We start from the raw sequence: 27,852 nt of genomic DNA on the forward strand, positions 1-27,852 counted from the left end.
TTACGTACTTTTATTCAGTCCCTTATTAACACATTCATCACAAAGTCTCTAAACTATATTACATTGGTAAATAATATAGCATCTAGAACAGTTTAAAGATTATTTAAGAGTCAATTTTTGAAAGATTAATTAATAATAGAAATCGGAAATAAATATACTTACTAAAATAGATATTATGTTGTAATGAGCGTTAATGTGATTGAAATGTAATATAATATTAAAGTACTTTTATATTTGCTTTGTTTTTTCTTAGAATGCTAATGCTAAAACATTGATCTAAACCCTACACCTATAACTAATTTCTCTTAACACTGAAATGTATATAATATATAGGTATGTATATTTTATTCACAGTCATTTTCTTTGGCAATATAGTTTCTGTAGCCGTACTAAAACCCCTAAACTAAACAACGCAAAACTAAACGATTTTGAAAACAATGTAGGCTAACAAAATATTGCACGTCGTCATATTAGGTACTACTAGAGCCCGGATAACCTTTCTAAAATTATCCGAACCCTAATTACTACTTAACAAAGTGATGCCATATCTCATACGGCAAACTAAAAAGTGATCAATAACAAATAACACTGTAGATAAAAATCTCATTTTCTCTACTCATGTGGAAGCCATTTTGTTTAAACCGTTTTACAGAAAAAATAGATCGTTTCTTTAATAAATGTGCGTCTTATAAAGTACAAGTCGTACTTTTATAAGAGAAAAGCAAACCTTATCTTATCACAAGAGTTGCGCAATGACCGGCTGTAACAAACACATGTGTTCCGCCCCTCGTATAGGCAGCCGGTTTATGCAAAAATGGTGGATCATTTCCGGAATCGAATGAAACGGCTTACTGAACTGTCCTAAAATGTAGCACTCATCGGTGCCGTCCTTCTGTATCCTCATATGCATAAAACCACGAGCGCTCCTGAAACAACCAGTCAAAAATTTCAAAACAAAACGATTCAAAATTACTTCAACGAGAGCGAATAGTCCTGTTTCGTCGATTCGCTATTCCTGACTAAAAAACTCCCTTCTCGTAACATCCTGAGTACGTTCTCCGCCTCGACGCGAGTGATAGCTCCGTGGAACCATCTATATTCAAATAAAAATAGACACAAACAATAAGAAACATATTTTATGTTACCCTTGCTTCTCCAGTGGCAAATTGACATCAATGACGTCCGCTGTTGATGGGTTTTCGGGATTATTCAAGTTCATTCCAAGTCCAACAAGAGATAATCCTAGGCCTGGACGCTGACGCATATCTAACTCCCCCAAATTCAGGGTCAGCTTCGGTCGGAAAGAAGACACTAAAAACCCAATTTACTCAAATTAAGATTTTAAGAAACAAATTTAACGAAACAGTTCCAAGTTGATAAAGTTGCTGTTTTTTTCATCTCCGAAAATTTATTTTATCAACAAAATGCTTCTTAAACTTAACAAAAAAATACTTTAACTAATTTACGACTTGGGTTTTGTTTAATTAAGTAGGTATCAAATGTAAATTTTGTGAATCTGTGAATCTTATCACAAGTCTCAAGTCAGCGGAACATGTTAGCCTTTTGTTAGATAATTAATAGCACGGTTGGAATAGTAGTAACATTAACCACAGGAATTAGGTCTGAATATATTTCAATAAATTTAGGAAGCACTGCAGACTTTAATAAAGTCAAGTTTTAAGATTTACGAACAAGTAAAGAAAATAAATTCTGTTTTTTTTTCTTTCAAAGATGATTTGAAAATAAACTTTTTAGTCGTTTTTTCTTACTATTAGATGCAATTGAATCGATTTCCGCCTCGTGCTCAATCTTGAAAGTATTGACATGTGGGGCGATTAGCCGCGTTGAATGCGAATTTGATATGATTTGTAGAGGCAAGTAAATCCCGTGATCGATCACTTCCGGTCGCAGCAAGTGAAATGAAAGAAAAACTAACGAACCTTGCCTGTCAGCTTCGATGACACTTTGACTGGACGAGGCTTGCGAGACACTTGACTCAGTACTGGGCTGCTGTATTCTAAGCCTCCGTCTCAGTTTGGGCATATCGAAAGGCAAATCTCTCAAATCAACCGAAGTGGCACTGCCTGACGTGCACGCGTCTTGTGTAATCATCCGTCGGCGTCGCAATTTGGGCATATCGAATGGCAAATCGGAAAAATCTTGTTGACTCGGTAATTCAACAGCGGTAAACCCGAAGCGCGATTTGATACCTTCGCGGGATTGGATTGAAATTCCACTATCGGAACCTTGGATCTCGAGATCACCCGTGTGGAACCCCAAATTTAATAAATTTTTGTTTTGAGGTAGGCGGCGTTTCACTTTCATAGTTTCGGGAGTTGCGACTTCTTCCGGCGAGCATTTCTGCGAGTTGTTGTTTCGATTGTTGTCGGAAGTTTCTGAGATTGGTTCCTGAGATGATTTGTCCGAAATTGGGCTCAGAATATGGAGTTTGTTTGCGTGAGCTAGAAAACTTGAATTTTGGGTCCCACAATAAGCTTTTGTTCCTCCACTATCCGAACTGTGGGAACTGAGAGACGACGATTGCCGGCTGTCCGAACTTGTCGTACTCCTATTACCCTCACTAGTACTACTTTTAATACTTTCCATGCTACCGCCACTACTACTAGCCGTCATGCTTTCCGTACTTGAATACTTGTGTCTCCTGCGTCTACCCTTGAACTCCAAAATAGTCTCTTTAGTCCCTTTATGACGCTTGAGTAGCAACAACTCTTGTCGCGGCCAGTCTTTTATTTTAAAAATCCTCTCCTGGTCACCATCTTTCGATTGACTAGGCCGTCCTTTAAATTCTGAGATGAGCTTACTGTTACCAAACTCGATATCGAAAGCACTTCTCTGGATTTGTAAACTGCCACTACTACTATTAGACGAACGACCTCTCAGAGACTTCACCGGAAGATGCAAGTCTTTTAATCGACTTTTCGGATGCGATGGCAAATTCGGGGCACTACGAATACTGTTCATTACCAGTTCTTTACCGGGAAACTTTGTCGGAAGAGGGGCAGTGGACGGAGGGGATGGTGTGTAACCTCGCAAGGGCAAGGACAAAGCCCCAGAAACGACAGACGCTTCTTCTGGCAAGCGCATTTCCTGAAACATGTTCCAATGTCAGGAGAGGCAAAATGCCTTATAACATTATTGCAAATTATTTTAGTTTGTGAATAATGTGCCAAAAATTAAATATAACGGCGATTTTACGTCAGCATTTAGTTAATTAGTCTTCTAATTGAATTCAAATGTTACGGGTCGGTTTAGAAATTGTTATTTGACTTATTTGCAATCAAATTTTAATTAGTAATTAATAAGTAAATGCAAAATAAATTAAAACTGAATTCAAATCAGTGAAATTTTTTAATTCGTTTTACTATAATCATCATTTAATATTCAGTAATGAAATTTTGAAAGAAATAAGAAGACTGAAAACATGTAAATAAAAAAAAACAATTAGGTCAAAAAGGACTTTTTACAATTTTTTTCAATAATTGCTAGTTACTAACAAGAAGTACCGTCTATAATAAATTCTATTGCTTGACATGTAACTTTTTTTAAGGTAGCCAATTCCGACAATTCAAAATCAAACATAAATAATAATTACAATTATAATATTTTTTTTTTAGAACATTAAACAAACAAAAAGTGTGCACTATCAAATACATGAAAAACTAGGACAGCAAAACGTCGTAGTTATGTTAACTTTTCAAAAATTTTATGGTGTAACGTTCCTACTACTTTATGTTAATTGGTTACTAATTCCAAGATATCAAGTAGATCACCTAAATACGCCTTTTGTGGTTGGTCGACCTATTATTTGCAATTTAGCGTCTTTTTCAAAACATACTTGAGAATTTAGTGTTTTAAAAACTTCAAATTGGCACAATGACAGATTTATATGACATTTTCCTACGACCATATACGAAACTAGATCATAACGCACAATCACATATGCGCGAAAATTGGCACTATCGTACGAGGTCAAAAACCTGTGCGATTTGTTTTCGCACTGTGTGTTAGAAATCTAACGCACAATTCACACTCTAATGTTTTGTAAGGTTTCATTTAACGTATTTTTTTTGTATTCATTATAAAAAATAAATCGTTATTCAACGTATTTTTGTATCTATTATAAAAAATAAATCGTTGCGTTATTTATCACTTTCCGTGCTCGTTATGTAATATACTATTTCATGTAGCCCAATTTACTCCAACAAAATTTTGTTGTAGTAGCTTTTCATGAATTTGATAGTACATAATAATTGTATAACCATAAACTAGAAACCATATAGTGTATAAAAATTAAAAAACATTTTTTGGCACCTGTTATTTTAGTTTTTTTTTTTTCATTAATTTTGTTAATCTTAATTCTTATTGCATATTTCTTTTCTGAAGAGTTGTTTTAAGGGTCCTTTCCTTTTCTACAAACAGTCCAGACACTTTATAAAAATCTATAAGTCGAAAAAAAAAACAAACTTAATTTGCTCATTGCAAGTATTGCAATAATTGACTACTTCAACAATTATACAAAATACGTAAACGCCAGATATTTTGACCTAATTCAGAGCTTTTTTATCAGTAATTTTCAAAAGATAGAAAAAAAAGCAAGAAAAAAATCCACCTTATCTCACTGCATACATTATGATTTAATAAATTAGTGTTATAGGTTTGCAAGATTTTTTTTATATTTTTATATTTTTTAATTGTTTACCTTGTTTACTCTTTTAGTGACAAAGAAACAAATAAAAGACAACATAGCAATATGCAGTATGTTCCTGTATTGAGTTTGCAAAAGGAAAAATTCTTTTATCTTTGACTTTACGCTAAAACTGCAATTCTGCAAAGAAAAAACATTTCTTGCTTCTCCTGAAACGAGCAAACTTGTAATTAAAACTTCATTCTTCTGATTCCGTGAAAAAAAAGTTAATTTTTCCCTTGATTTTGGACTTGGATAATTTGGATAATTTTTCTCTGCTTCCTAACTTTTAAGTCGCCTATCACATTGGCGGTTTTATTTATTTGACAACTATGTCACTTTGACAATTGAATAATGGTAATTCTTGTTAGAAATCACTTTGTTTCTTATCTTAAAGCTGTTTCTTTGAGTTGCCATTTATTAAAATTATGTTATTCACAAACATTTTTGTTATTTAACTTGCGTAAACTCATTTATCAAAGTGTAGGTACATTATTGTCAAAAAAATAAAATCGCCAATATGATGGAATTTAAAAAGCAGAGAAAAATTATCAAAAAAAAAGTTCAAAATCAATAAAAAAATTAACTTTTTTTTCTACTTAGAATAATGAAGTTTTAATTACAGATTTGCTCGTTTCAGGTAAAGCAAAAAATGTTTTTCCCTTGCAGTTTTGGCGTAAAATCAAAGATATGTTTTTTCCTCTTGTAAACTTAATCCGGGGACATACTGTAGAAAATTTACTCCAATAATTATTTTTCAATAAAATTTTTGACCAATTTTATTAAAATAAATAGGCTGTTTTTATAATAAATCCGTTACATGTTAATAAGGTTGATTTATTTTATTTAAATTCTGAGATGCCTCAAACACTTCTTTATTTCCAAAAGTAATTTTGAGACGGTAGATCCGACCATAGAAAAATGGTTTTTGCGCTTACCTGCAGCTTCTGGGAGAGCGCGCCGACAGAGTTATTGTCCTCTTGGCTCGGTTTGGGGCAAAGTAGTGTGACTTTTCGCCTGTTTTGTGGTGTATTGCTATCAACGGACGGCCCAGGTCGATTTTCCCTCGAGTTACTCAATTGTACGAGGACAGGATGGTTTGATACTTTGTCAATCTGATCTAAATCGTCATCAGACTTGCTAATGCGACAGTCAAAAGCGGTTTCGTATACATGCCTTTGGCGTGTCATTTCGTCGTCTAAGCCATCGTCGGGGGTGAGACAAGCACAGGGTGAAGTCAGTCTATTCGGAGGCATAACCGCCTCATTAGGCGCATCCCTTGAATCAGTGCTTTGTGTGTCAACACTCGAACTTTTTTTATACTTCAAACGACTGTGCGACCTGGCTCGGATTGGTTTATCCAAATTTGGGTTATCTAGACTAAAGCTTTTCCGGTATTTTCTATGCGATGATTTGATTTTTTGGTTGCTCAAGTGGTTTGATTCTAAAACATCCTGAGACGGTTTCGGCTGAACGATCGGATCTTTGCGCAGTTTTGCCGGACAGGTTTTTGATTCGTCGGCTTTGTTTTTGTATAAATCAGCGTAGTAATAAGGCGAAGGGTGTCTTTTTATGTCGCAGCGATTGGGCGAGTGTGTACTGAGTTGAGGAAGGATCGCCTCGGCTATGCTATCCGGCGAATTCAATTCCTGAGGCTTCGTCAGAGAGATGTGCTGGTGACCGAAAAACTCGTCATCGGAAGTTGCTTCTGAAGAACCCTCTGAAACAAAAACAAATTGCCTGAATCGGCTTTCAGTCGCTTCTCAACCTGAGTGTCATCTCGCTTAGTATCACTTAAAAATCAAGCCGGCGAAGCGTGAAAACACGCAATGCATTTGTATTTTTTACCAAATCGAATATCTACAAAGTGATACAAGATTATCAGAAGAAAGGACCGGGGAAAGAAAATTGCTTTCGCATTTCTATTGATGAATGGAATATGAAAAATTGACGCTATTGTTGAAGCATTATGTGGATTTATATGTGAGTATATTACATATCGATTTTTTAGGAGAAATCCTAGAACGTTACTTACTACTCCATTAATTGAAGTTTTCACAACTCCCTCAGAATAATAATTGTGCGTTTGCGCTCAAACCATGGTCAATATTTTACATAATTATTTGCTCGTAGAGCTCCTAATAGATTTTTTCGATATTAAAATTTCACTTCCAATGTCACTTTTACGAGCGAAAATGAAAAAACGTTACATTTTAATCCTGCAAACAATACCGATGTCACATCTGCTCTCCTATTGTCACAGACAAAAAAGGGCCGGATGAGCGTTTCTTCAAAATGTTTTCTTACAATATATTAAAGTCGTACATCATTCACATTTTAGGTATGTAGGTTTTTTGACAGAAAATTCCAATCAAAGATCCTAGACCCCCATAGTTGTCACCAAAATAAATATTTGGCATCAAACAAAATCCTCTGATTACCAATCACCAATATATAATTATTTACACAATTAGTTTAGTTATCAACAATACTTAAATAGTTTTTTTTTTTCAAAAAATAAGAATTTTAAATTCTTAAATTATTTTGTTTGAGTTTCTTATACAGGGTGCGCCAGAACTCGCGTCCAAGAGAAAAATGCGATATAAGGTAAGATACCAAAAAAAAAATGTTAAAAAAATATCTATAAAAATTTGGAAGTTATAAGAGTTTAAATTTTGTACTTTGACTTTATTTATTTTTGTTAGAAAAATAATTTTCCAAGTTTTTTTTACTACAGGCTATTAGAGGAGGAAACAAGGAAGCTGTATTCTAAATTGTAACTCTGTTTAATGTTATTTGTGGCGTTTATTGGCAAAATTTTTGGACCTTTACTAAATAATTATAAAAAAAACATATACAAGATCATCAGTATCATTAAATAAACAAAAAATGTCAAATGTCAAAAAATAAATGTCAAAATTTTTTTACAGATAGAATGTTTTAAATATTTTTTTCATGTTTCTGGTATCTTATCTTACTTGAAATTTTTCTCTGGGGTGCGAGTTCTGACACACCCTGTATATAATAAGATAAAATTTTAGTCAAATTTTAATCTTAAACAAGTGGGGCACCATAAGACTTAAAAATTTTATTTTTATCCTTGATTTCTTAAATTTTTAGTACAAATAGGCTTAGTAACACAAGATGAGTGCGGAAATATAAAAATGAGTGTGATAAATTTGAATTTAGTAAAAAATGGACTCAACTTTTTTTTCATTGTATGTCTCATAGTGACTCTTAACTTGGACTATTTACCATGGAACACAAAAACATATAAAAAAAATCAAAACAATGAATTGTTTTGAACGTTTGCTGGATATTACCAGGCGTAAACCCAGCCTGATAACCGGCAATAAATCGAAAAAAAATTTCCTTCCTATATCATACATATTTTTTTCCATTGCAAACTTTCTAAGATTCAAAAACAATTATTAAATCAATCAAATTGCCGTAAAACTTTTATTTTGATGTCAATATAACGAAAAAATTAAAATTATATTAAAATGTCGAGTGAAGACAGACGACTTAATATACACATACTCCTGTTTCAAGGTAACCCCATGTTCAGTTACCAGTACGAATTAACATATTTTATAATTTATAAAAAATAAAGAACGTTCATTAGATGCTCTTAAAAATGACAAACCTTTTTTACTTTTACCTTTATACGTATGATTGTAAAAATAGGCGCAAAAAATTTGGAGACCATTAATATACAAAAGCAACAATTACTCAACTAAAATGATCGAAAAGCCCACACTTTTATTTTATAGGTACGTAAACATAATAATCTGTACACTAATTATCCTCTTGCATATATCTAAGCGAAAATATTTTATCGCAATACGTGGACGTACACTTTTTTTTAATAATTTACATATATGTGTTAACGTTTTTTTAGAAAGCTGTAAACAACGTTAATAATAAAAATTGATTGCAATTTTAAGAGTGGCTATTTGAAAGCCACCCAAGTACGACCCCTTGAAAGCTGGCTTATACCTATTACGTGTACATTTATTTCATCGTTTTTAGCCGCAAATTTAGACTTTTTGATAACGCTATACCGTATTGAATTAAAAAAAAACATTTTATAAGTAATTTAAAAATACAAATCCCTGTTATAATGCGAATTTGAGAACTGTTCTTGATATAAAGCAAAAATTAAATTGAAAGTAGGCAACTTTTAATACACATTTCAACAACTTCGGAACTTTTTCATACCTGGTGTATGATTTACAACCGAGCCGGGCCCCACCGCACGGTGTAACCCACAACATGAGCGTTTTATAGCGTTTGTTCAAAGCAAAGATATGCATCTACACCACTCAAAAAGAGAATTGTTAGTTCATTTCAAAACTTCAATTTTTTAATTATTCATCTATCTAAAAATAAATTTAAAAAATAGATGGGTTTAATATAAAAGCACTAAGCCTACGCTACGTAAGACCTAAAAAATAAAAAAATTAAAACATAATATTTATATTAATTTCACTGAGGTTAGGAGTTATTATATAGGTTGGTCATTACGGACAGCTCTAATTAGCCAAATTAATTTTGTGTTAAAACGATTCTAGGTATTTGTGGTGAGACACATATTATGTTTATCGTTACAGTGTTATGTGTATTACAAAATGTTAAAAAAAAATAAAAAATTAAGGAACGAAAGAAAAGAAATTATTGGTAAAAATATATTGGGGTATTGCAAAAGGTCGTGACTGATTTGATTTGGATCAGTTTGTGAAATAGGAGTGAAAGCAAAAAAGAAAAGTAACGAAGGCAAGTTTTGGGATACAAAATAGGAAAACATTTTGAGAAACAAAAAATACTAAATAAAGTACTAATTTTTTTAAAATTACTTATTATAATTTATTACTGTCGATTTGTGACTTGTACAGTCGCAGCCGTTGAAAACTAAGACAATTTGACAAATCTTAAATTTTGCATTGTAAAATGGCCTGAAACTGAAGATTCTAAAATGTCATTCAAATAATTACGAGTCGGTGTCGTAGAATAGAAAACTTTACTTCAAAACAATGAACTTCGAGTTTGTTGACAGAAATAACTAGTATTTTATTGCAGAAAATTGAAATTGACATTGTTATCCTAGATGAAAACCGAATTTACACTCTACCAATTTTTAAAATAGCAAATAGTATACCAAAAGGGAATGTCTTAGTTTTCAAAGGCCGCGACTGTACTCTCTAATCTAGTGACCGGAAAGCAGGAACCCTGTAGGGCTGAATTATTTATTTATTTATTTAGCACTTATCACAGTAATAAATGGAATAAAAAACACTACCGTTACAAGTTGTTACGAGTACAATTATGTACCGACTATGTCTTGAATCAATTATTTCAGGTAACATGGGATTCATATAAAAATTTTCTAGACAATCTATCATTTTTCGGTACCAATATCTTGAATCGTCTCTTTCAATAATACAATATTATAAATCGCAGGAGGTGTACCCTATAAAATAAAATATTTGGCGATTAGTAATGTGGAGCTGACCTTGTACTTGATACATATCTTTTTCATTTAAAACTATTTTACTATTATCTTGAGCATCTAACTCTAAGTATTTAATAAGTTTTAGTTCTATGGCAGTTTTAATATCTGTGTTTCTTGCGCTAAATGGACAATAGCATTTGAACCGACTAATCCATCTGGTGTTGCACCTAAAAAAAATTTTCTTCATCAACAAAAAAGCCGCATGAGTTCACCTTGAAACCTGTGATTTGCTCAAACTTTTCCTTTGCTTTTTCTTCATTATCAATACCCCATTGTAGAGGTTCAGACAAGTTTTTAAATTTAGACACACCTACACTATATAAGACATTTTTTACAGTATTTGCTGTATTGGTTTTACATTTCATATTTAAAATTCTTCCAAAATTACTAGCTGTTAATCTGTTATTTCTTTCTTTATTCCACTGCTCATTATTACGAAGACCAATTGTTTCAATAAGGATTTTTAAAATATCGCAATCATTCAAAAACTCACTTTTTATTTTTTCATATGTTTTCATTGGCATATCTAAATCTGCACTTTGAATACGAATTTTTCTTTTATATAATTTCGCAGCTTGAATTTCTGTAGTTTTTAATAAGCGATTTGAAAATTTTATGGTGTAGATACCATAAGTACCAGATATTTTTTCCATAATTTTAAATACAAATTTCTTTTTGTTATTGAAATTTAAAACAGCCGCAAAACATCTTTCATGATAAGAACCGCGATTTGAAAAATTTATTCTTTTCCCTCCAACAAGTTTGTTAACTACTGAATTAAATGACTCAACAGAATTATTATCGTACAAAAGACTTGAAACTCTTTTTAATGCCCGCATGAACAACTCAAACAAAGAACTATTTAAAAAATCAGAATATGCAACTACATTTGTTATTTGACCAACTGTTTTACAGAATAACAAATGTCGGATTGGAGAGTTTTAGCGATTTCTCTACTTTTGGTACAAAAATTTCGTCCAAGTCCAAAATCAAGAGAAAAATGAACTTCTTTCTACTGAGTTAGAATATGAATCTCTGAAATAATGGTGAAATTTTGTTCGTTTACATTATTTCCATTTTATGAGTAAAGGGACCAGGCACGCCGTAGAGAAGGTCGGATGATTGACAGCTGCCACAGAATGCAGGTCTAAAAAAGGATGCAACTTTCAGTACACCATTTCGGAACAATTCATAAACGTTTTATACCCATATAAAAAACGTTACCCATAAAAGTGGATTTGCTACTACGGTCCAGATATTACTCATTTTCGTTCTATTAGGAAGTACGTTCTTGTGAGTCATTTGCCATTTTTAAATGTACTTGAAGCAGGTGTTAAATATCCACACCAATTTTATTTGTAAATGGGTAACAAATATTGTACATTTAATTACAAGTCTTTTTAAAAGTTTAATTTTGTTTTAGTGCAGTGTGAATTAACTCATTAGGTAATTTAGCGTTCACTTTTCAAGCGGTTACCTTTATTGTAGGTTTGTTACCATAATAGCATCGAATTTAGCTTTGACGTTAACGGTTGAATGTGTTGCTCTTTCGCTCTGTTAGACATTTACATCGATTAATACGAAACCAGATGTATAAAACATTAAATACTCCATTTATATGGGAAATTCAAATCGACTATTATACAGTTTTATTACGAAAGTTTGCGTAATTAGAAGCAATATTGAGAGTGATAGAAGTTGAGCTTACTGTAATTTAAATTCCATTTTGATCGTTTTGCGATTATTTTTACTATAAAATAACATTTCGCCAAAGTTCCGTTTGACTTGATTAACAAAGTTAACAAAAAATCAATCATTTTTATAGCACATTATTAACTGACGTGGATTAATTAAGTCTGTTATCGTGATAAGAAAAATCGGGTAGAGAGTTTTAAAACGATATGGGCGTTCGTTAGGATGAAGTGCCCCGGGGCCGGCAATTGTCGAAAAACCGGAAGTTCTTTTAGGACATAAGTGAGATCATAAAACCAAATAAATCAAGCATAATAAACATTTGCCTGGTTCTCCCTTATCCTATATGTCCAGGATATTCGGGCGATGTCGTCACAGACGAAGACAGCCTCTGTGCGCTGGTTTAGGGAAGCTCAAGGCGTCATTTACACGAGCCATCCATCAGCCCCCAGATAAAACGAAAGCATTTTTCATCCGGCTTTTTGTGTACTCATTTCTGCAAGCACCGATCTGTTAATTTCGGCCATTATGCAGATTGCAACACGACGGGAACTAAAACGAGAACAAATTCATTTAACAGGGGCGCTTACCTCGGCACAAAAAATATTTTTCTCTTGGAACAATTGCACGATTTTTATTTTTGATTTAATAAAAGATGGTTTAAAGTTGCGTATAAATGTGAGGGCATTGCGCTCCTTGTTCATCCCCTTATTCTGGGATGAATGGACCAGTTTCATTTTTAATATTCAATTTGGCTTTTAACTCTTTTCACATTGGCGCTACAGTTTTGAAGTGAAAATGCAGCATAAATAATTTCCCCAGCGTTCCCCAGTTATTAAAATTCTTTTTGTCGCTGCCCTTACGATTTATTCCTCACCGTTGAATCGTCGAAAAAATTCCATTCATATTTTAGTTGAGATTACCAATTGAAAACCCAATAATTGGCCCTAATCTTTAACAGGATTTTGGGTGACATTTCCTATTAATCGTATTCAAAAATTTCCTATTAATCAAACCTCCGAACAAGATTATGTTCGGATAAAGAAAAAGATGTAGGGGAACTACGGAAAATAAATTAAGGCAACTTAGCAGAAGCTTATCATAAAAGCTGAGAGCGCAATTATTACAGAATCCTGCTTGATATAAATTTAAAAGCCGACGAAACTTTCAAAAGTAATTAGGTTTGAAAGACGGACAAAGGGGACCGAAAGCGGCCTAGAATCGATTGTTACAATCATTTCTCGTTTTATCAAATGACTAAGAATAACTATAATAAAATAAAAAAGTGATTAGTAATAAGTTGCCATTGAAAAAGAAGGTGAAACAAGACGAACAAGGTCCACTTGGGTGTAAAATATAGTGATGTGTGGGGCAATGAGACTGGCATGGAGGCTGCAAGAGATTAGTATCGGGCGAAATGCTGATGAAACACGTTTAGGATAAGTATGATTCACCCTTGACCACAACGTTTAATTGCTATTTTCAACCCTTTATGTTTCGCAACCCTTCAATGGCAACGTTAGCAATTATTCAAGAAGGAATATTTCGTTGTGTAAAATGAACCCTTGAGTTATTTATAGTTTTGTCATGTAATTATGGCGCGTCTGTTTATCGATTGAACGTAATGGTGTTATCAGAAATTTCAATTAGCGAAAACTACTTTGTCGACGCCTCTTTGAAAATCTTTTAACTGGGAGACTCCCCGAATATAATTGAAGAGCCATTACGACGAGAGCGATTTTAATAGAGTGTGCAAAAATATTAAACGCAGGGACGAGACGCATTATGCAAATGAAATCTTCGAAATAATCGAGCAATTAACCGACAACTAAGTGTTGCACACACGAATTAATTCGATCGGAAAGGGCGCACACCCCCACATGTCGACAAATAAACAAACCGGTACCAACCCTCAAAAGCATTCAAAACAAACATCTTTCAGTTCAGACTTTGATCTTAAGCATTCTTCACGATATTGCTTTTCATATCTGTTCGACGAAATCTGATTTGATGGATTTTTTATAATGCGCATTATTAGTAGGCAACACATTATACACTTACAACTATTATATTTATTGTTTTTATGATTTATTGCAGTAACTTAATGATAAAACTTGTCCATTGCGCAGTTTTATCGCATAATACTTTGGAGCTCATTTCCACCCTTGAGACGTAGTGCGCCCCATTTTTACCTTACGAGTGGCATAAATCACGCGTTGGAAGTTTGTGTATCATATTCAAGCCCCAAGTTGACTTTTAATGTCTTTATTTTATCGATTTTCGTGTGAAAAGTCATGTGGAAGTGCTCGTTGGCAATTTTTACCCCACTTGACAGTCTCCATTGGTAAAATAAACCGAGAGAACTAATCCTTTGAGTTTCTTTGATGTTTGGTCTGCGCGTAAGTATATCAAGCAATTCTTTGATAAAGTTTACATCCATTGAAAATTTTTCAAACTATGGCCGAGACGACAATAATGGAATTGCCGTCGCCTAAATTGAAATTAAATGAAATTCCCTTGCTTCCAACTATTAAGAGCTCTCGAAAAATTGCTAATATAACTTTGTAATTCGTTGTCCGATACGAGGGGTGAAATAATTCGCGTTTTACCTGTCGTGTAGGGTTGCGAGTACTCTCGATCAGGGCTGGTAAAACATTTGGTTTCAATATCCTCTTGAATTAGCTGTTGCCTTGAGTCGCGCGGAGTCGAGTATGTCTCCAAAATTTCAATCTGAAACAATGGAAATGATGCAATTTGACAAAGGGTTTAGACGCATTGTGGTAGTGTGTCGGCACCCTTGACAGCAAAAATGAATAAACAAGATTCCATTTAATAGACAAAAGACAAAATTCGGCGGCGAATCTTCCTCGTACAGCTCCTCAGGGAAATTTATTCCAGTAATTAAAATGCAACACAGTTGAAATTATATTAAATATTGAGCTTGATCGAGGGTCGAAATTGTCTCGACTGAAACAACAAAAGGGGTGATCGCTCATGATCTGTCACTTCTTAAACAGATTTGGTGCGCCAATGCTGACAGAAACAAGAATTCCAATTAGGCTTGAATAAAAGCACTTGAACAATTTTCAAGAAATTCCGATTCTTCCGTTACTAAAACAATTTACATTGATTTAACTCCCCTGAATTAAATGCGATTACTTTCCATGCCGGTCAAGTCCCGGCCATAAATACACTCCAAGTGAAGGGAACAGAACCATACCGATTCAAAAATCACTCTACTCAAACATCTCAACTCCCCTTAGTTACAAGTACCACAAACTTGTTTGCTTAGAACTGAATATCATTTTTTATTACTGCTCACAATTAATTAATTGGAAATAACGAATGGGCGCCGCTATGTCAAATTAATTACGAAAATATTTCTGCGAATTTGAACCAACATAATTAATGGTAACGGAGGAGCGTTTATATTCCCCCTCCCTATAAATTTTTCTACTCCATTGAAATCCATTGAAAACCATCATATTCAAAAACTTTCTTACAAACTCTAAATTATGGGCGTTTGGGGATGAAATACGTTTTTCAAAAGTACGAAAACAATAGCTTATTTATTAAAAAAGCGACGACAGGGATTTGTATCTGATTTATTTGCAGAGTGGCGTTAATGGAGACTACGAAATTTTGCAAGTTCATAAATATTAATAAGTCATTTATCGAGCATTCAGCACACAATCAATGTTTTCTTGTAATGCTTGCCACTTTTAACTACAGCCGAGAAAATGACAAGAATTTAGCAAGTGCTTTCTGCTAACTAGCTCATTTCAAATAATGGGTCATTTTAATTTATGCGACCCTCAGTTAGTTTATTTTGAATTTATTGCCGCTTCCAACTTGTGAACTTTGTTGTTTCAAAGTTTACAATTTCTTGTAGACTAAATCAATATAATAGAGTTCTTGAGTCATTCCCTTCGTATGCATTATGACCAACTGTGATGACTGCAAGTGTCCATAAACCGAAAGATAAGAAAGAGAGCGTTTAAATTTGATGATAGTCGTCCCATTATTGTCCACTATGTCCTCAGTTTTTCCCCTTTTTCTTACGTCCTCCGATTTTACGACACAATGTTTGCTTGATCGAAACTAATAAAACGCACGTTTTCCCACTAGCTAATATTTACATATTTATTTCTTTATCTTACCTTTTCTTCATTTGGACTAGCGATATTCCATTCGGTGAGACTAGGAACTGCAATACTATTGGGTCTTCTCTTATTTCCTAAATTGTCGACTGGTAGACTATAATCATCACACAAGGAAATCTGGAAAAGAATAAAATTTGATTAAGTCGAAGTCGTGTGGTCAAAAACCTATTAAGTCACTGGCACGTGTCAAATGTCGCCGAATTAGCTTGCGTATGATTGAAAGTGCAATGGAGCCGAGTTATAACCGACAGCACTATAGGAAATGAAGACCACTAGTCATTCTGGTGGTGACACGTTCATTAGCTGAGAGGGTGGAAAGGTAGGGATACAGTGATTTCGCTTATTTATTTAGGGTTGAGTGCGTGTGTCTTTGAAATAAATGTATCAAGTCTGGATCCTGATTGCTTTATCGACGACACCTCGAAGCTCTTAATTAAATGTTCCCTAAAAATTGATTTTAAACATAGAGTAATACAGGGATAAAGCTATTTCGAGTGAAACCAGGCTATAAGACACAGCGGGTTGCAAAGGGACCAAAATGAACGCTATAGATCATTGCGAGCACAAAAGCTCCTTGTTTGAGCTTACAGCTTTTAGAGCTGGTGTCATTGCTGATCTCGGCCACTTATGCAGCGCTTCTCTGACCGTTGCGCCATTTTTGCATGCAATATCTGAAGCCAAAAAGCTTTTGCCGCAGTAAAGGTTCCATTCCTAAAATATATTACAATGTGCACGCCGTGGCCAAAGATTTAAACTGACGCAAATGACAAACAAAAACATTCAACAAAATCAAAATTATTATGGTTTAGGATGGTACAAAAAGTTTAATTTTAGAAATTTTTGCTCCGGATGTAAACACTTCACCGATATCTTAAAATGACAGAAAACTTATTTCTCCATTTAATAAAAAATCTAGGTTTTGTAAGATTTTAAGTGCCAACTAATTTGAGAAACTACAAAAGCAGATGTTTCATGTATTTGTCAATAATTTAAAAGAAACATTTTTTGTGAAATTCTCGATCCAGCAAACACAAATATTTTCTACACTTTCTATGAAATAAAAAAAATTAAATTATAGTTTTGCCTATAGACTCGTTCAAGGTTTTACTTATTACTATTTAAAAACATTTTTAAATGGGATTTATGTTTTATGTATTTTTACAAGTTCTTAGCACCCTTAAACTTACCAAATTTGTCATTTAGTTGAATTAATTAAACGCCAAACTTTAATATCAATTTATTATTCATTTCCGAGTTTGATTTCCGAATTTTACCAATTTCGGTATAAATAATTGAATGGAACTAAAGGCTGAAGTCTCCATGGTTACCCACATTATAATAATGGCCGATTTCAAATGGACCAATCATATTGCAGCATTAAATTTTGAATGAATTCAAAAATCTAGAGTGATTGGTTTTTTACATTATTATAATGGCCGATCTTAAATGGCCTAATCACAATGCTTACAACTTTTACAACCACTTTTACGATAATGCATTAATAGTCTTCTTTGAGAGTGCCGGCATGGCTGTCACCTAACGCAGTTTAATAATTTAAATAATTTTTCATAAATTTGAAATAACAATAATTCAGAATTGTCAAATTATTTTAAAGTCACAGGTCACTTTGATCAGAAACTTATGTGTGTTTGTCGACTTATAAACTAGATAATGATTGTTTGAAAAGTTTAATTTCAATTAAAAAAAAATAAAATAAAAAAGCAACAACAAAAATAAAAAACGTTGAAAACTGTGTTCGAGTCGAAAATTGCAAATTTAGACTAAATTTTTTCGAAGCCGCAAATATTTTTGAACTAAAAATTTTAAAACTTCGGACATTCAGGTCGCTAAAAATTTTCATCAAAAAATAAATAATTATGAAAAAGTGTCGGATAGTAATTTCCAAACGGGCTCATTTGTTGTGTGCAAATAAATAAACCGATGAATTTGCTAACAATGCCATTGTTATAATTAAACCCGTTTGTGATGAGAAACAAAAAAGTGAGCACATATCAGCCTTAATCACCTCATGTTGAATGAATTTATTGGTCGTTTTGCATTCAGGAAAAGCCGATGAAAAATGGAAAACTTGTCTAAAAAGCGTAGGTTTTATCACAATACCACGATAGGGATTAAGTGGTTAGAGTCACCCCTTCGCACTGGTATTCATTTACTAATCTAATCCAAACTGGCAAAGTACACTTTCAGCATGTTAGCTCTAATTGAAGCTGTATTAAATTTTGTTCGTTGTCAACCACCCTAAAGTATATCGCGGCAAAACCTTCTTCAATCGACCCCGAACATGTTTTTTTCTATCTTTGGGAGCAAAATCGCACTATTTGACTAAAAAGTCCAAATGAAAAACCTGCCTGAAATAATATGATTTGTCAGCAATTTGCCAGATCAATGAGCAGCTCTAATCCATTTCGTTATTACACTTCTGACACACCACGAATCACAAACATCGACACCCTCTGATTATTTCTCTAATAAAACATTTCTGAGGCGACTAGATTAAGCCATTCAACACTTATGACGGCCGCTTCTCATTAAACTTGCATTGCTTAAAGGCGAACTGACAAAATTCTTGAAGTGGAGGTTCAAACCTTCGACTTTATTTATTTGCTTTTTGTAAAAATTAAGGCATGCTTCTCCTCGTAAATCAGGAACTTTGGGGTTGTGTGAACTTTCAAGTATTCAGAGAGTGTGTAAGTAAATCTATAACTATTGCACACATCTATTCATCACGTGCTTTTCCCTAATTACAATTCGAGGTTAGAGGATTGTGAAAGCATTTAAAGAAGTTTGGGAAAGCTCAGGTGCAACGTGAAGTTTGCCATGAAAGCTTAATCTAAATCCTCGGTGAAATGGTCAATAAATTACGCTAAATCTAAATATACATCGACCTCCGATCTCAGACATTTCACACTCACTTTGATTAACCGGGAAACACGAGGGGTGTTTCACGAATTGGATTAGTTCGACGTAAAAAATTCACCTCAGGCGGCAATATTTTTACTCACTTATGACTGACATTATACACCAGAAACAGAGCTTAGGTCACAGGAGACGCTGACAAATTGTCTCATTACTCTTGGGGGCACCCGCTACTGACCCCTAGTCAAATATGCTTCCTTGCCTCTAAATTCTACATTTCTCATTAACTTGAACAACCGCCAACAGCTGGATTCGTTACTTCATTAAGGATTGCTCCAATCTTCCAAGATGCCTTCAGGACCTTTAATTGATTGTCACCTTTTTTAAAACGCTGTATTTTACGACAAACTGTCAGATACCAGTTAGAGAAAAAATTATTCTTTCCAAACTTCAAACTTTTAAACAGTTTCCATTTTTTACACACAAAACGGATATAACTTAGCAAAAGATCTATCTAAATCGAGAAAAATGTGATAATATGACAGTTACCCCGGCGCATCCACCATTTTGACATAAAAAATAAATTTTAAATGTTCATTCTATTAAGTAAATTGCATTATTTACATTTATTTGGTTAAATAAAAACCACACGTTATTGCCAACAAATGCCAACAATATTATTTAGTTTTCCCATAAATTGTTGCCTAATTGTTTGAAAATTTATTTTGAACGGCGGATGGTAGTGGTTTTAATTCTCTTTGGTTATTCACGGTTATTAACTGACTTGTAAAAATAAAATTAAAATAAAAACTATTTAAAAAAAGGAAAAAAAGAAGAAGAAACCATTTGGCAGACAATTATTCAAGTCATAATTTTTCTACAAATAATTTCCCCAACCTTTGGATTTCATTGACCCCGCGGTTTAAACCTGCAGTCAAGCAAGATTAACCATTGCAAATATTGCTGTTCAGTAATAATGTTGGTAAATTGTTTGAAATGAAATTAATGTAAGAAAAACTCACTAAATTCCTTAATCTAGCGTCACTACAGATTTTCCGCCTCGCAACTTAATGATTTATTTATTATTAAGTTCTTATTAGGTATTGATGTTATAAAATTTCAAAATGTTTATAGATAACAGTTTTTCCATGTTCCTAGTTTCTTAACTTAACATGTATTTTAAAAAATTAAATTAATTTTAATTAATAATTATTAATTAGTAATTTGACAAGTTTAAAATCTCCGGTATTCCAACAATTGTATTATCTTTGTCTTCGAGAAATAGAAATATTACAACTCTGAAAGTTTGTTTATAATGAAATTGTAGATTGTTTGAGCATTTTTATGTTTGTTGTTGATACAATAAAGTTTTCGACACCTAATATGTAAAGAGAAAAACATGTTTTAAAAATTTCAAACTAGGAAGTTTTTAGTTTTTGAGAAAATAAAACTGATGATTTGTCATGCTTTTATTTTTGCAAAAAAAAGGTTCGAAAATCCTAACATTTCGTTGAAAAAATGTGATGTTAAGCTTGGCAATAAAGCGCGTGTTTCGTGCACAATTAGGTGTAGTGTTTCTAATCTGAATAAAAATTTTCTTTATATCCTGCATTTAGGAGACGACAAGATGAAAAATGTTTAAAAGAAAATTGCTCATGTTTACCAATCAAGTTGGCTGAGGGTGAAACAAATGACAAATGCGTCGAGGTAAGGGTGACTGAACCAAAATAAAACCAATGCAAAACACTAATGGCCTGCATGTCTTTTGTTAAAAAAAAACTTTCTTGAAAACTTAGAAACTCCCTCAATATAAATATGTATACAGCCCGATAAATAATTCGTTCGTGACAGAATACAGCAGTTACCGATAATGAAAATAGCCGATATGAGTGCCCCCAAGCAAGATGCTCTTGACTCCGTGTTCTATTTCGGGGAAAGGCTCGAGGGAATGCTAGTTTTTTATTTCCCTATATTGTGATTTGTGGTGCTATCGGCACAGTTTACTTAGTGTCTTCAAACCTACGATTAACTTTTAAACTTGCACAATCGCTCTTTCAACGGAAACCCTCCAAATTAAATTTTCATAACAACATCAAACTGAATTCAAGCATTGACCCATAATTTACCAAAGAAACACAAAACATCAAATATGTACACCCAACAACAAAGTACACACATCACACGTTAAATATGCAACATGGACGCCCCTCCAATTATAATACCGTGAATTATGCACCACGCAAAATGGAACCTGACACAACGCCATTTTTACAACAATTTAGCCGCCGATTTGGCTTTCATACGTTCAATTAAGTTTCTATTCAAAGTGGCCTGTGACTTTGAAAGTAAGTTGGCAATTGTCAATTGTGATTTTTGTCGTTAAGTGGGCCAGATGTTTCAGTGTTGCCAACACCTAGTAGTAAATTGTGTTTTAAATAGGAGGGTTAAGCTATTAAAAGTACATTCAAGTTAATATTTGAGTTTTATGGCTGCTACAAAAGATACAAAATGTTAATAAAAGACTAAGTATTGATTTTTGTGGTTTCAATTAAAGTTAATCTTTGTTTAAGTAACAAAGAGTGGTTGTTTAGCATGAAAACACTTAAAGTTGCTCGGCTTATAAATTTAAGTGTCAAAGTTTGCATAAACCAAACTAATCGTAGCACTTGTATTTACATTGCATTTTAGTTTAATTATGAAATCCGGAACAATAAATCAGTCTGTGCGTCCATTGTTTGCGTAATTCGTAAAATTGCAGGGGTTTTAGGTGTTTCTAAAACGTGACAGTGGTCATATATGGATACCATATAAAGTATTTATAGCCACATCACGTATGGTAACCGATGTTCTACAGCCGGTACACGGCTACTAGATCACATTACAGCTCGTAATTTAGTCCCTATTGGGCGTAGATCACCCCAATCGCACCCCTCAGTACTCGACAATAACATTTAGCCGAATATTGCATTTGAAAGTGTGGATTTTGAGCAAAATCCAACCCTTCTTAATCGATATTAAGACTATAGTTTTGTTTATAACACCCTGAAAATGCACAAAGCCTCAGGATGCGTCATAGGTGAGGGACAAGGATTAAATTCTTCAAGGAATCAAGAGGGTCGCTCTGGGAACCGACACAGGGGGTGACTACCACTGAATAATTTTATACGATATAATTTAATGCTTTATAACTTTGATTGTTCAAGTGGCAAAGTTTTCGAAACCCTTCAAGTATTTATTAAACCAATAAAGCTCCACGAGTCGTGAGTCATCAGTCGTGATTGTAATTACATCAAGAAAAGCTCAGCATGCTTATGCACGAGGTCATTAAGGTTAGGTCATGACACTCCTCTTGAGACACCAGCAAAGCTCAAAAAGCTCAACGACATGAAACAAGACTTACCTCTATGTGTATTGTCGGTTAAACAAGTAAAAATAAGTACGCACAAATGTAAATAAATCAAACGTGCTTTCCCTTCAGACCTTGGGAAAATACTGTATAGAAGATGACTCATTCGCTATATATAGAATCAAGTCCGTTGTGACATCAGCAAGCTCCAATAAGGAGGAAAAAGCTGCGTTTGCGCTTTCACACATTCCACGCTTTTATGAAATCGATTTTCGGACTTGCGCACCAGAAAAGCACTTTCATTTTTGCCCGCTGGTTTTATAGTTAATGGATGTGTAAAGTCTTGAACGACTAAATTATTTAACAATAAAAGCTTTCACACAATAATTGTTTCACACAGAAATTAATATAAAAAAACACAAGAGAGATAGAGCATAAAAAAATGTTACATGAATCGATCGCACAACAGCATGTTCTATAAATCTATGGCGTTTGAGCAAGCCGTCTTGTGTTTAAGTGATTTAAAATCCGGAGGGTGTAGAGAAAGAATTGGATTCCCCTCTTGCACCGTTTAATTTTTATTTGCACCAATCAGACGTCGCGCTACGTTTTTCTAACAATTCACCTGTCGAAATCTCAAGCTTTTTGTGATTCTTTCCCATTTTGGAGAGATAACGAGATCCTAATGATACCCTCCATGTAGAAAAATAATTTTTAAAGCTAAGCTTATCAAGTTCATCGCGGCGCAGACACCCCGTTAACGCAAAAACAAAATTCCGTTGAAAACGAATTTATTCTCTGACATTCCACAAAATTTATTTACACGCTGCTTCCGTAATTACAAAATTATAACTAGAAAAATTAAAATTTGTGCTGTAAAAATGGTGAAAGCGCCGGGAAAATATAGCATTTTAATGACAAATTAAAATAAATATTAATTTCTAACAATCTAACAATTTAAAAAATTGATCATTTAAAACGTTTTATCATGCACGCAAATAATTTTTGTACTGATAAATTAAATTAAAAATTAATAACCAAAAATGTTGAAAGCGCCGGGGAAATGTCAAAACAAAACATTAAAAAAAATATCATTTATATTGACTTAAAAAATCCAAAAAAATAAAAAACATCCCACTTGATCTGCATGAAACAGAAAACCTCGTCATAAATTTTAACAATTAAAAAATTGAAGCTTATAAATGCTGGAAGCGGGATAAAACGTTGAGTTAATGATTTATTGATAAGATACAAATTTTGTTTATTTCAAAGCTTTAGAATTAATGAAAATAAATGGAAAAACGCTGCATGCAATTTTTACTGCAAAAAAAAAGATGTAAAAATGCTAAAAACATCAAAAATAAATGACAGTTTTAATCAATTGGTAGTCTAGCAATTGCTCAATTTGTTTCAAAAATCAAAAATATGTAAAAAATGTTCAAAAAAATATTAAATAAACAAGATATCTGAAAAATTTGGTCTCAAATGACAGTTTTCTTGAAATATCTATTACGAAAGCGTCGGAAAATCATGATATTTTAATGAAAATTTAAAGAAAATTAATTTTTACATTTAAACAATTTAAAAAATTGATCACTTAAACGTTTGATCACACAAACAAACATTTTTTAATAATGATTAAATTAAAAATTACACATTTTAAAACAAATGACACTTATAATGGCTTCAAAAATGCAAAAAAAGAAATAAAAGACATCCGACTTAATCTGAATAAAACAAAAAACTTTGTCATAAATTTTAACAATTAAGAAAATTGAAACTTATAAATGGTGAAAACGCCAGGATAAATGTTGATTTAATAATTTATTGATTAGATAAAAATTTTGTTTATTTTATAACTTTAAAAATATAGAAATAAATAAAAGAGCTGCATGCAATTTTCGCTGCAAAAATATACATCTGAAAATGCTAAAAGCATAAAAAATAAATAGAAGTTTAAATCAATTAAATTATATAAAATATGTGATCTCAGATGACAGTCTTGTTTAAATCAGAGATCCACGTAGAGAAACATGCAATTGAGAAATAAAAATAGGAAAAAAGCCTGGCCAATTTTAATTATAAATTTAAGAATAAACATTTTTGATTTATCAAAATAATGAAAAAATAATGATAAACATTAATAAATCTAACATTTAATAGAAATAATTTATTTTCACAATTAAAAAAGCTTTGAAAAGATAGATTTTTTTTTTAATAATTATAACAATTGTGAGGACGAACGAAAGTTGTATTCAGTTCAAAAATCTAAAAATGTAAAAGGTCAGTAAAAACAAAAAAACGTAGTGTTAATTATTATTCCAAAAAAAATGATGAAAATGGTAAAAACTTAAAAATATGCAAAAAATAGAACAACAACAAAAAATGTAAGACCGATGGGAACGCCAAATAAAACTTTTGATCATCTTACAATTTATAACAAATGACAGTTTCCATTTATCTGAATAGTACAAAAATGTTGAAAAACATCAAATATGTTATTCGAATTAAAAATAAAAATGCTTAGTGCAAAATTATTACAATTATAAAATTAAAACTTAAATATAATAAAAGCATAAAAAAAATTGTTTGTTAACATAAAAATCACATTAAAAATTATCGATTATTAAAAATAAAAATTGACAGTTTTGTTTATTTCAAAAAAGCAAAAATAAAAATCAAACAAAAATTGTAAATTGTTGTAATTAAAAATATGGTGGAGGTGCCGGGTAAAATTTTAGTCAAATAGGAGTTTTATTTATTCTTAAAAAAATGTAAAAACAAGCAATCAATTAATAGAAATAGAGAAGAAAACTCTATTGTCAAGGCCATAAAGTGGACAAAAAGCTTCACTCGACCGAATCACCCAATTGGAGTCGCTCTTTTGTTTGCGAATAAATCAATCTATTGTGTTCTAAGACGAATCAATATAATGGATGAAATTTTCACCTTGGACGGTTTTGGGTAAAATATTGTGGTACAATTTCAAAGTCCAGGTGTACTTTATGAGGATAATCTCACAGTTTTTCCGCTTCAGATACCTCCCATACCTTGTTATTTATTACCGCCGAGATTTAAGTTCTTAATAGAAAAAAACTTATCTAATTAAAGTTGGAACATAACAATTAGAAGCTGGAAAAATTTCGATTTCATTAAACGCGTAGTGTACCGCTTGTGCACTACTGATTAGGGAAATCCCTTCATGCGCTGGATGGACCGGAATAATTAAAGCAAAAGCCCAGCGAGCGGAAATTTCGCAAAAACAATTGCAATTTTCATTTCTGTTTGGCACAATCTGAGATTTCGTTAATAAATAATGCCGGGTTAAGCCTTCATAGCTCGATCTATCTCTATAAGTGGTTGTGAGAAGCAATTATTTGCTGTCGTATTCTTTATTTATTGTTCGTGTGTAGGGGGAGCACAAATCCCGAAGGTATTTGCTCGTGGTTGCATGTCCATAAATATAGGTAGTGTTGAGCTCAAAACTGTCATGCTACAGCTTAATCTCGAAAACAGTAATCAAGGGATTTGAAGATTCTGAAAATTAAAAGGGTTATAGTAACAAAAGCAACGCGTTTGGTTACGACCGTTTCCAATTTCCCAAATATGCCATAAAATATCCTATAGGCTATAAAAACTTGTCGTTACTTAATATAATTGTGCGTTTTATTTACTAATGTAGCAACAGACATCTTTTATATCCGATTTGCTTTTATTAATACACTGACTGATTGATATAAAACTAAACGCCTGATAACTGTCATTTAAAGTTTCTCGGATCAGTATTTTTACGTGAATCAGTCTGTAGGTGACTAACTCCACAAAACATTCAATTTTTCGGTAAAGTCTCAATGGGATTAGGCCAACTTGATAGATTAATTAAATTGGAGAAAACAGGCTGTGATTCGTGACACTGAAGACTTGCCAGACGCAATTGTTTCTTTGTTTTCCCACGAGATAAGAAACTTCTAACATGGATTGACGTTCCAGCATTAAAATATTGTATTTGACGTTTGATAAAACAAGTCTGGAGTGAGGGTGTACAGCGCCATCGCTGTGCGAAATAGCACACTCAAAGAATTCCGGGTTTGCTTCCAGACTCGCATTTTTTTATTTTGGTCTAAATACCACGTATCGGAATTTCCTGGATGAAGTTTAGGATTTAATTTTCGAGCTATGAGTCACTAAGTACACTTCAGATTTAGCTTTCCGTAATTTATTCTGTTTCTAAACCAGATATAAATAAATCATTTTTTCCGCGAATGAAAAATCAATAGACTGGTTTAATTATAAAATATGGCAAATTGAGTCAATTTACATAATAGCTACCAATTAAAAGTGGCCTTTTTTCACCCAAATGTAAACATCACGTTCATTATTAAAGTCAAACCCTTATGACCGGACATCGTTTTAATTAGCGAATTTAAAAATGTTGAAACAAATGAGTAAACAAAACCAGTTGTTTTTATCAGTTTTTATGATACATAGTCTCAGTATTTAGATAAATCACCTATGGATGTTTTTAGAGCGTAGTTTAGTGGCCCAATGTGCGCCAGGCTCCCCTAGGTGAAAATTCCAAATCTGCTTAATTAAAATAAATGTGATTTATTTAATTGCGACAACAATTAATGTAATTTTTTGTGCCTTGAAAAGCCATTATGAAGTATAATGTGTGAATCAGCGTGGTTAGAATAATCGAAAACAAAAGAGTATCGAATGGGAATAACAAATAAATAAGTCATCAGTATGTTAATATTGATAGTAAGGCAACATCTCGGTGTCAAAGGTTAAATGTTAGACAAAAGAGATCAAACCGTTGAAAATTCGTCAAGACATGTAAATGAGAGGTCAACAGGTTATCGCTGTTTAATATGTGATTGAGCCCGGGTCCTACCCCCAATCCACCTGTTATGGGGGTGTCGAGTGACTCACCTTTTTGCCCAAAGTGGAGGCTTCCTCACTGCCCCTGATGAATCGTTCGAACTTGAAACTATTGGACCTATAGAGCTCATTATCACATCTTTTGCTGCAAAACCGCCTTGTGATGGCCCTCGACTTGCAGGATTTACAGTCTTTTACCGATTCCCAATCAATATTAAATAGTCCGCGTGTTTTTTTACTCTCCTGACTAGACCTCCGTCGCGATTTGCTCCTGCGGCGGCGGCGTATTTTCGTTTTTTCCTCACTAGTGGTCTGCTCTTGGGCCTTTATCTCAGATTGAGTTCTTTTCGAAAGGCCCACGCGTTTTAACACTCTGTCCATTTCCACGGTGTGCTCTCTACTGTCGTAAAAGCGCGACGAGATGCGCAACGGCTCGCGCACTCAGCTGCTTTCGATTTAGGGTAAATGCAAATTAACAACCCTTAAGCAGCACGTGTCTTTGACAGATTTTAGATAAACTGCTGGTGACTCATTCAGACTTGGGGAGCCATGTGGAGGAGCTAATCGACACGCACTACGAGACATTGCAAAGCACAAAGCCTAGGTCAGGGGTGCGATTTCATTAAATGAGATGTTTGTATTAAAGAAAACTCTATCACGGTTAAAAAATTATTTT

The 27,852-nt window shown here is 33.2% G+C and overlaps 1 protein-coding gene across 1 annotated transcript; it reads right to left on the reverse strand.

Annotated features, from left to right (window-relative positions):
- On the reverse strand, window positions 1-27,565 carry LOC123006199. The gene is made up of 8 exons (XM_044400490.1): window positions 27,228-27,565; window positions 16,070-16,189; window positions 14,519-14,639; window positions 5,644-6,425; window positions 1,941-3,108; window positions 1,146-1,311; window positions 974-1,093; window positions 1-926 (listed from the first exon to the last, which is right to left on the reverse strand). The coding sequence occupies exons 1-8, from the start codon at window positions 27,555-27,557 to the stop codon at window positions 737-739; spliced, it is 2,997 nt and encodes a 998-aa protein (XP_044256425.1). The 5' UTR covers window positions 27,558-27,565; the 3' UTR covers window positions 1-736.
- Window positions 27,566-27,852: the final 287 nt, after the last annotated feature.

Source organism: Tribolium madens, unplaced genomic scaffold, assembly GCF_015345945.1.
Source record: "Tribolium madens isolate multiple individuals breed KSU strain unplaced genomic scaffold, Tmad_KSU_1.1 Scaffold_2;HRSCAF=44;Tcas5.2_LGX, whole genome shotgun sequence".
In the NCBI taxonomy this organism is placed as follows: Eukaryota; Metazoa; Arthropoda; class Insecta; order Coleoptera; family Tenebrionidae; genus Tribolium; species Tribolium madens.

What these genes read in the sequence shown, in the direction of transcription:
- LOC123006199 (XM_044400490.1), bottom strand. Translation starts at nt 27,557, where the DNA reads ATGGACAGAGTGTTAAAACGCGTGGGCCTTTCGAAAAGAACTCAATCT. An exon ending in CCTCCACTTTGGGCAAAAAG is followed by an intron (nt 16,190 to 27,227) that starts GTGAGTCACTCG and finishes ATTCTTTTCCAG; the next exon opens with ATTTCCTTGTGTGATGATTA. An exon ending in CGCTCTCCCAGAAGCTGCAG is followed by an intron (nt 3,109 to 5,643) that starts GTAAGCGCAAAA and finishes AACATGTTTCAG; the next exon opens with GAAATGCGCTTGCCAGAAGA.